At 36.6% G+C, this 10,172-nt stretch overlaps 1 protein-coding gene and 1 non-coding gene across 2 annotated transcripts; one reads left to right on the top strand and one right to left on the bottom strand.

Moving 5' to 3' along the window:
* The first annotated feature begins 5,417 nt into the window (after positions 1–5,417).
* On the top strand, positions 5,418–8,926 carry LOC113272959 (protein NRT1/ PTR FAMILY 5.10-like). The gene is made up of 3 exons (XM_026522761.1): positions 5,418–5,777; positions 5,867–5,977; positions 7,958–8,926. Exons 1-3 carry the CDS (start codon positions 5,418–5,420, stop codon positions 8,924–8,926), a joined length of 1,440 nt encoding a protein of 479 aa, XP_026378546.1.
* A 509-nt stretch (positions 8,927–9,435) lies between these two features.
* Positions 9,436–9,507, bottom strand: TRNAP-AGG. Its single transcript has one exon. It is a non-coding gene; the product is annotated as a tRNA-Pro (tRNA).
* Between the last annotated feature and the right edge of the window lie 665 nt (positions 9,508–10,172).

Genomic DNA, 10,172 nt, shown 5'->3' with positions numbered 1-10,172 from the left:
CTTTCAAGGAGTAGTGATACCATGGTAAGAACAAAAACATATCAATATATATGATAAGAAACATAACATATGCTGATTATCATTATTAATTCAAACAGGTACATAATCAATGTAAGAATCAAAGATAACACATATACTGCGGATTTAACCATTATGGGCTTTAATGTCCAAAAGATGTTGCAATATACTGCCGCGGAACATGTTGACTATGCTTCCAAGTGTGAAAAGGTATCCACAGACTCACTATAGGGTTTTTATTTGTCTCTGTAACAATATAATACTCATTAAATATATTACTCGATTTGTAGTAAGATGATTCGTTCACTCAGATTTGTTGAGAATTTGTTTTAAGACTTAATAAAGAAAATACGGAAAAATATATATACAAAATTTGTCACAGGATGAAGAGAGACCGGGACTCGGGATTTCACTACTTTTCATATTGTTGTGGTTCAGTCATTACTTCTAGACAATATAGATCAAACAAAAGAAGTTGTGACTCTAGTTCTTTGCCAAAAATAGATTTCGTAAAATATTATTTGTAAGTTAAAAGCATGATGCATCTGAAGTAATTAAAACTAAGCATGCGACATCTAACAAAATAACAAGTAATTAATAGAAATGATAAAGCAATTAAATCTATGCAAAAAGTCAATAAAAGAATTAACTCATTTACCACAATCATGAAAAGTTGCTTCCTCTGTTGTCCCCGTGGTGGGGTTTAGCTTCTCATGGTGAAAACACACTCAAAGGAATTTTTCATTGCTCAAAAAGGTGCTTACAAGGAGAAAATGGGGAAATAATTCAAAACCGGGTTTGTAACAATTATATTTGTTACAAACCAGAGAACTACGAACCACAGTATGTGTCACTGATACTGTTTCTCTAAGACCCACGTTAAGCGTCATTGTCACTGTTGGAAAACGACTGTCTTTGGCAGTCTGTTCTTCGTGTTCTACAGCAGCAGAAGAATATTCTCTGCAACTCGTCCAATCTCCTCTATGTAGATCTCTATTTTCTTACCCAACTCTCCACCCCCCTTCTAAGACAACCCAGCACCTCTTTTATACCCAACAACCCCTCCATATCTATGTAATTAATCGAGTAAACATGAAGAATATTTTCCCTTTACTCTCACAGGAATTGCCGAGATTTCCTTCCTTTTTCTTCTCTTCGTGCTTCTGCTGATGTCGACACTCTCTCAGGAATTGGTTTCACGTTCTAGCATAAGTAAAACTGTTTCTATCCACGCGCGCATTACCAAACATAGCCATCTGACTCGGGACAAAATAAGAATATCTGAGATACTCTCGTGGTTGGTTGTGTGCTGGAATTCACTATTTATTCGAATCCAACTAACCTACCATTCCTGTTTGGTAATAACAGGGTGGTAGCTATCCAAAAAAGGTAACAAATCCGGCCAACTCATCATGCAGAATCCGACCAAATATCCGTGAATATCAACTCCTCTGTCTTGCTCCCAATGGATTATCCAACCACTTTTAACTGATTCCAAAGCCCATACCAACAATGTCTAGCTGAATCGAGCCCATCCAACAAGAATCAGCCATTGAATCTCAAGATATCACGTCCAAATGGTGAACCCTAATTCTGCCAGTTCACTACTCCATTTTCCCGCCAAAAATATAATTCAAATGGAGAAGATGACCTCCCCATAATCCTGTACGGGCGTCCCTTTAGCACTTGCCATATGGTGTCTAAATAACAGCTGGTGTGCCCCTTAGTAATTAGGTTACCCCTTATCCAAAGTGAGGGTCCGTATAGCAAATGTCCTCTGGGTGCACCGAGCAACTTTTCGAGCCGAATTTTCCAACAATATTTATTTCCAAAAAAATACCTACAAACACACAAAATACCATAATAAGGAAAAAAACGAGTACTAACAATACGAAACATTGAGGACAAATTAGACACATAAATGCGTCTATCACATCTACGTATTAACCTAAGTGAATTGCATAGTTCACTAATACCCGTTTGACCCAGGACAAGGAGTTCTTTTGTGAAGAATCGGTTATTCGAATCAATGAAGGAAAAGATTGGTACTACATGGCCTGCGGAACTTGCAAAAAACAGGTGAAATACAACGATGGAAAGCCTTCTTTCCCCAAATGCGAGGACGACTTTCAAGGAGTAGTGATACCATGGTAAGAACAAAAACATATCAATATATATGATAAGAAACATAACATATGCTGATTATCATTATTAATTCAAACAGGTACATAATCAATGTAAGAATCAAAGATAACACAGATACTTCAGATTTAACCATTATGGGCTTTAATGTCCAAAAGATGTTGCAATATACTGCCGCGAAACATGTTGACTATGCTTCCAAGTGTGAAAAGGTATCCACAAACTCACTCTAGAGTTTTTATTTATCTCTGTAACAATATAATACTCATTAAATATATTACTCGATTTGTAGCTGGGTGAACCAGGGAAAATTTTGAAGGTGTTCGATAAAATAATTAGACATAAATTTGGGTTCAAGTTGAAGGTTACTGGTAGACACATTTTTGTGTCTGAATTATCCTCAATGTCTCTATTGATAGTACTCGTTTTCGTCCTTATTATGGTGTTTTATGTGTTTGTAGGTATTTTTTTGGAAATAAATAATTTTGGAAAAATCGGCTCGAAAAATTATGCGGATCATCCCGGAGGACATTTGTTATTCAGACTCTCTGTTTTGGATAAGGGGCACCTCAATTTATAAGGGGTACCTGAGTTGGACACCTGCTAGTTACACTCCACAGACGGTTAGGGGGCAGTCATCTTCAAGAATTCAAATTCTGAATTTTGGCGGGAAATACTTAAACAGTTCTGGAAGAATTTCAATTGAGAAAATGAAGGGGTTATGGGTCGATTCAATGACTGAAATTTGGTAGAGAGATGTGATATAGGTTAAGAAACACAGTATGAGTGACAGGATCAATTAAATTTGGATGGAATTCTCGGTGTGATTCACAAGCCCAAACAGAGTACGTGGACTGTAACACGAGCAAAAATATGTTTCTGATGTGCATGGAGAAGTTCTGCTAGCGTGAGACGAATTCTGAGGCGTGTATAAGCTGAATTGGAGCGTGCTACAATGAAGTTTACGTGTGAAATTCCAAAAATGGTAAGAAAATATTATCTTCACTGCCCGAGTAATGAAGGATTATTTGGAGTTATAGCGATGGATTTAAGCGTGTTTTTGAGTATAAATATGCTCCTTGGGTCTACTAGAAAGGTTGGCAAGTGAGAGGGGATAGAATAGAGCAACACAGAGTTCAAGGGAATCGATAGAAAAACTTCCAGAGAAGAAAGTTTCTGCTGCTGCTGGAAGGGAAGAACGCGAAGAACACACTGACCAAGACAGTCGTTTATCAACAGTGACAACGACTATCGGTTCCGGGTCGTAGTATTCTAAATACTACTGCATTTTAGGGATATCGTTCTTTGTAACAGTGTTTGCAACAGTTATAAACGTTGCAAACACCCGGTTTTATCATTTTTCTCCATTTCATCCTTGTAAACATCTTTTGAGCAATGAATATCAATTTTGAGCAAGTTTACACAATGATGAGCTAAACCCATCCTCTGGGGCAACGAAGGAAACTATTCGGCCAATGAAAAAGGGGTACTTTCTATTTTAATTCTTTATGCAATTTATTATAATTAATTATTTGCCTTGAACAAAGAGTTTTTCCAAGGATTTTTATTAAATAGTTGTCATTTTAATTGATGGTATATGCTTGACTTAGAGTTTTTGATATTCCATGATTTTAAATTACATTTATTCTTTTATAAAATCCATTTTTGCAATAATTAAAACTATTTAAAAGGAAAAATTTGCATAATAATATTAGAAATATCATTTTAAATTGGCAGAAAAAGTGGAATCCTTAGCCCCAGTTTTTCCAAAAATATTCCAATCACTTTGCTATTTTGCTTCACTTATAAAATTTATTTAAATCTAATTTTTTTTTTATCTCCTTCAGAAGTTCGAAAAGAACCCCAGCTCTTACCACTATTCACAACAACTTTTGAAAATACGTCAGTTACTGAGGAGAATATCAAAAGCAGACATACAGTTACAAAGTCTTAAAAGTTTATACAAAGGGAACAAAAAAGAAGAGCACAAGTGAACAGTTGGGTCCGCAAACACCATAAAAAGATCAACAAAATAGGGTCCTTCAATTGGTTGATGAAACACCCAAAAAAGAAAAAGGCTCAGGCGTATAGCACTTTCAAAAGATTACGAAGTAAAAGATGATGATGATACTCCAAAAGATGATGAAAAAGCTCAAGATGATGAGGATACTCAAGATGATGAGGATACTCGAAAAGATGATGAAGAAGCTGATGAAGATGGTGAGCAACCAATAAACAGTTGGTTGAAGAACAATAAACAAAGGCGTCTGGTAATTTCAGAAGATGATGAAGAGGCTGAAGAGATTCAGGAAGATGATAAGGTTGAAGAAAAATAAACAGATTCTTTCTTAGTCGTTTGATCTTAGTGTTTCTTTCCTTATAATTTTTTCTTAGGTAGAGGTCCTTGGAAGGTTTTTCTCGAAAGAGTTTTTTAATCCAACATGGAGTTTGATTGTTGGATTTTGAGTAGTTTGAATTGAATATATCAATTTGTTTTGTTAATTCCGGATTTCATACAAAAATTCCACTGTACCGTAGTCTTCTTTAAGCCTCAATTTAACTCTTTATTCCTCCGCAACTACAAACTTAAGCCCGTGCAACGCACGGGCGAGACATTAGTATCTATTTAGAGTTTAGTGCTTAATTAGTACTTGCTTTAATTGTTATTAATAATTAATCCGGATATATCCCAATTAACTCGGAATTCCGGATATACCCTGATCTCGCGGGTCTCTTTTATCTCTTTTATATGGACATGGATTCTTCCCCACACAAAAGATTAGACGCTTTAGAAAATAAAAATAATATACAATTGTACGTCACATACAACAGACGACTAACTGAATTTTAAAAGCGGCTTGTGGTTCACGATCTGTCCGACCTAACGTTGCTGACACGACCGAAAGAAACGTCTAAAGACTTTAAACATTAAGGCACTATGACACTACATGTGGCTGATTTACATATAACTGCATTGACTCGGGCCATCAAATTTTGATATCTTTTGATCATATCTACCGTGACATCCCATTTTTATAATAATATTTTCTTCCATCGTGATTCTCACAATCGAGGAACAAAAACAACGTGCGGTTAAATCATTTTTGTAATCAATCGCAGAGTGGATATACACTAATATGGTTGGTTTACTATTACCCAATTCAGATATTGTCATCTCAGAGTTTGAAGAACTGAAAGGAAATAAAAACACTTTGTAAAAAAAACAGAGAAAAATAAAAAATAAAAATCAGATTTTCATGGCAATTACAGCAGCTAGTCGTGATGATGAGCCATTGTTAGATACAAGATATGTCGAAGGTATGGTGAATTTCCAAGGAGAGAAGATACACCAGAATAGTATAGAATTTGGTGGATGGAAATCTGTTACTCGGGTTATTGCAGTTGGTAGCGTTGATTCTTTCATCTTTTATGGAATGGCTTCCAATCTAATTAGCTTTTTAACATCGCAACTGGAACAATCTACTGCAACAGCTGCAGTGAATATTAATGTCTGGTCCGGTTTCGTATATATGCTTCCATTATTAACTTCATTTGTTGCTGATTCTTATCTTGGTAGGTTTTCTACCATCTTATTCTCCTTGGTCATCTATGTACTGGTAATTCTCAACTCTCTTGTTGCATTGAAATTTATCGTTTCAGATAATGATGGATTGTACTTTTGAAACCTTTATATTACTTGTCTTAGGGGCTTGTGATGTTTAGTATATATACTTCATTACAATTATCAGCTACTTCCTGTTCTAAGAACGCCGTCGAATGTATCATCATCTCTTGCTCTTCTCCTTCTACTTTTCAGGTATTCTTCTGCTTCTTGTCTTTATATCTAATCGGAGTTGGGACCGCTGTATGCAAAACCTGTGCACCAGCTTTTGGTGCAGACAAATTTGATGAGCTAAATCCTACCGAATCCAAGTCCAAAAGTTCATGTGGGAGATTGTTGGAGAAAATGAGTTATTTAATAAATGATTTTTTGGTCTTGGTGTGGTTTGATCTCATGACCTAAGGGTCTAAGGATACTCACTCATTTTTGAGTGAATGAAATGGAACCTTTAGTCCCACATTGTGGAAAACTAAAGAGGTGCTCCACTATATTACCATGTTCTCATGGATATGTTGTAAAACAATATGGGCAGAGCGGGGAGAAATTTTTTGATGGGGGCGAAATCCGAAGGGGGCATGGGGGACAAATGATATGTTGACACATGTCTTTGATTCCCATGAATTCTGTTCCTAATAATACCAACAACAATTAAGAAAACAAGTTTTATGTCCAAAAATACATTTCTTTTATATTATTGGAAATAGAATTCATGGGAATCAAAGACATGTGTCAACATATCATTTGTCCCCCATGCCCTCTTCGGATTTCGCCCCCATCAAAAATTTTCTCGTAGAGCGGGTGGGGCGAAAAATACATGTTTCGATCCATGCCCATGCGCGTGTACCAAGCACCAAGTCCGTGTCTACTTGAAAATATTTTTTGCAAGTTTTTAACTTGAAAAATAATTTATTTAAGAGTTTTATGGTGGGTAAAGGTAAACACTATCAGAGAATTTCATTCTGATAGTGTGACTGCATGTGGAGGATGACTTTTAATTAAGTCTTAATAAGTTCTATAGTTTCAATTTAAGATTGAAGTGGGGTGTAGGAGTAAACACTCTTGATGAAACTCACCTATCTGAATGAAGAAGTGGGTCGCTTCCAATGAGAATGGAGCCGATTCTCTAAAGCATTTTGAGAAACATGATATGTCCAGGGCCAAAATGGACAAAACGACACAAACTTAGCAACACTTGGAAGATATCATGCATGGATGTTATTAGAATTACACCAAGCGCTAGCAGTTCAAGACATAGTTCACTGTCTAGCTAGTAGTTCCGGTAACTTCTCTCTATGCAAGGTTCAAGACCTCATGGACACCTTTGCCTAAATGGTATTTTCCGTACTCTGATTTTTCGTTTTTTACCGAGATTTCATTCATGTGGGGGATTGTTGGATAAAATGAGTTATTTAATAAATGATTTTTTGGTTTTGGTGTGGTTTGATCTCATGACCTAAGGGTCTAAGGATACTCACTCATTTTTGAGTGAATGAAATGGAACCTTTAGTCCCACATTGTGGAAAACTAAAGTGGTGCTCCACTATATTACCATGTTCTCATGGATATGTTGTAAAACAATGTGGGTGGAGCGGGTGAGGCGAAAAATACATGTTTCGACCCATGCCCATGCGCGTGTACCAAGTCCGTGTCTATTTGAAATTATTTTTTGCAAGTTTTTAACTTGATAAATAATTTATTTAAGAGTTTTATTTATGGAAAAATTCCTTTTTTGTGTTTAATTGTTTTACAAGAAACAAAACTCGTTTTATAAGAAAAAACCTAAACCTAACTTGATTTGCAAGTTAATTTTCCTATAAATACAACTCGAAAATCTCTTTTCAAAACACACAAGCAGCGACCATCTCTAGGTCTACTTTTCTTCATCTTCTTGCTTTTATTTTCGTGCGGCGTTTTACCTCCATCCCCGTTGCTGAGTTTAAGAGTGGGTAATTTGTTTTGTGCTAATACAAGTTATATCGGACAGTCTTATCCTGGACACATCTTCGCACGTTGGGGTTTAGCATTACTTTAGAGTATACCCGCGAATTAATGTGTTAATGACAGCTTGTTGAACCTGTGATTCTGCCCTCATCAATTTGTTCGTGGTAGAGTTGTTTGATACGGTTTTTTATATTTATTGTTTGATACATCCGAGGTTTCTTCTATTGTTGCAAGACTCCAACATTTAATTGGTGGCAAATCGGACTGTGTGTTGGATCTAGTAGTTCTCACTTGATATTGAACTGCGTCCAAGATATTTTGGGTTGGGGACTTGCATTTGGCATTTCATCCATTTCAATGGTGACAGCGCTTATTGTTTTCTTGTACGGAGTTAAATCTTATCGCTATACTTTGAAAAGTGATCAAGCTGATAATGATCAGACACCTTCTAGTATTTTTAAGGTTGTACGACCGCTACTTCCATTATGTTTTATATGTTTGATGTACACAGTAGTGGATGCTCAAAATGTTACCTTCTACACTAAGCAGGGGAGCACTATGGACAGATCCATAGGACCACACTTTGAAATACCTGCAGCTTCATTCCAGTCCTTAATTGGTTTATCCGTTATCCTGTTCACAGCATTGTATGACCGTGCATTTGTTCCATTTTCTCAAGCTTTAACTGGCAAATCTAATGGCATAACTACACTTCAGAGAATCGGTGGGGGCATTGTTATTTCTGCCATATCCATGGTCATAGCAGCGATAGTGGAGAACAGAAGGCTTCAAATTGCACTGGAGTTTGGGTTGATTGATGATTCAAAAGCAATAGTTCCTATGGGTGTCTGGTGGTTGATTCCGCAGTACGTCTTGTCGGGTCTTGCTATTGTATTCACAACTGTAGGTCTACTAGAATTTTTCTATGATCAAGTACCCAATGAGCTGAGAAGTGTGGGTCTTTCCCTTTACTCAACCGTATTTGGCACAGGAAGCTACCTCAGTGGCTTCCTTATATCGGTCATTCAGAAGGCAACTAGTGCAGGTGGTGGATACGGATGGTTTGCAAACAACATCAATCAAGGACACTTAGATTACTTTTACGGGTTTCTAGCCGGAGTCAGCCTAGTTGGGTTTGTTGCATTTTTATGTTTCTCAAAATCATATGTATACAAGGGAAGAGCACCAAATTTTGTACACTGATTTGGTCTTTATTTTAGCTCTATATAAACTTGTCATACTTTCCATTCTTCTCCATTGTCACTAATAAAATTCTTCTAGCTCCTCTCTCTCACACTCGAATGATTTTTGATCGACAAAATTAACAGTTGAAATAGATATTGCGAGGCCCTTCTGTGGTGGTATACATGATACGGTTTTCCATCGGTGCAACGCTCACAGAAGAACGACATGAACTATATGTGGCTTGGAATGTCATACAAGACCACACAGATGCCGTACTTGAAACAATGGGAGGTAAAAGCTTACGTACTTTGAAGAAATAAAAAAGTATACCGTGAGAGTATAAAGACTCGTAAACTTTTCTTTGTAATTTGCGATTGTGTATGTTTCCAGCCTTCTCTTCCTGGTTTGTTAGTGTTTTTTTTTTTCCGTTATTTATTGCTCAAACTGTCAAACACTTTGATGTAAAGCAAACCCCAATCTGAGTTATAATTTCAGAAACTTTTTTTAAAAAAAAAAAAGTGAAAAAAGGGGCAATCCGAGAATTGAACTCGGGACCTCTCGCACCCTAAGCGAGAATCATACCACTAGACCAATTGCCCGTGGGTGACTATTTTTAGAAACTGTTATTTTTATACAAATAAAAAATCTATGAAGGTTTGCTGCAGTTATCTTCTTTGACGTGTGTGGGTCACAATCAACAGCGGTAGCTTTAACGCTTTAAGGTTGTTCGAGAGATGATCAACTTCTCTTTTCTTAAATTTACGCTACCAATTCTTTTTCTCTCGTACATCTTCTGGTACGGATTATAAAACCAGTGAGCTATCACTTCTGTGAAATACAATGCCGACCTTGGCTTTGTTTTAATAAGCTCTACTTGGTTCGATCTCGGTAATGAAGGCTACATACGGAGTTAGAGAATGTTTGGACCAAAAAAACGTATGCAACATGTAGATATTATTTGGTAGTACTGTTGTCAGATTTACTTTGAAGATATTCTAGATTATCTCGGTGGAGAATAGCAGAAGTAGTGTTTTGTAAAAATCTAATGTTACTGTCAATATTTTCTTCTTGTGATGTGCTTGCGTTATGAATGCTGAATAGTAATGCTTTACATATCAATGTACTGGTTCAACATCTCAGTTGCACCAAGAATCCTGCAGGACGATGTAAAACTGGATAGCAGTGTCTTGTAATCAAAGTTTCTATCTTGTTTTCCGTTGTCTAGCAGTGTTGTTCTGTTCGTGGTCCCAATACTGAGTCACTT

Source organism: Papaver somniferum, chromosome 1 (assembly GCF_003573695.1).
Source record: "Papaver somniferum cultivar HN1 chromosome 1, ASM357369v1, whole genome shotgun sequence".
Classification (NCBI taxonomy): domain Eukaryota; kingdom Viridiplantae; phylum Streptophyta; class Magnoliopsida; order Ranunculales; family Papaveraceae; genus Papaver; species Papaver somniferum.
This window is presented reverse-complemented; position numbering and strand designations above follow the sequence as displayed.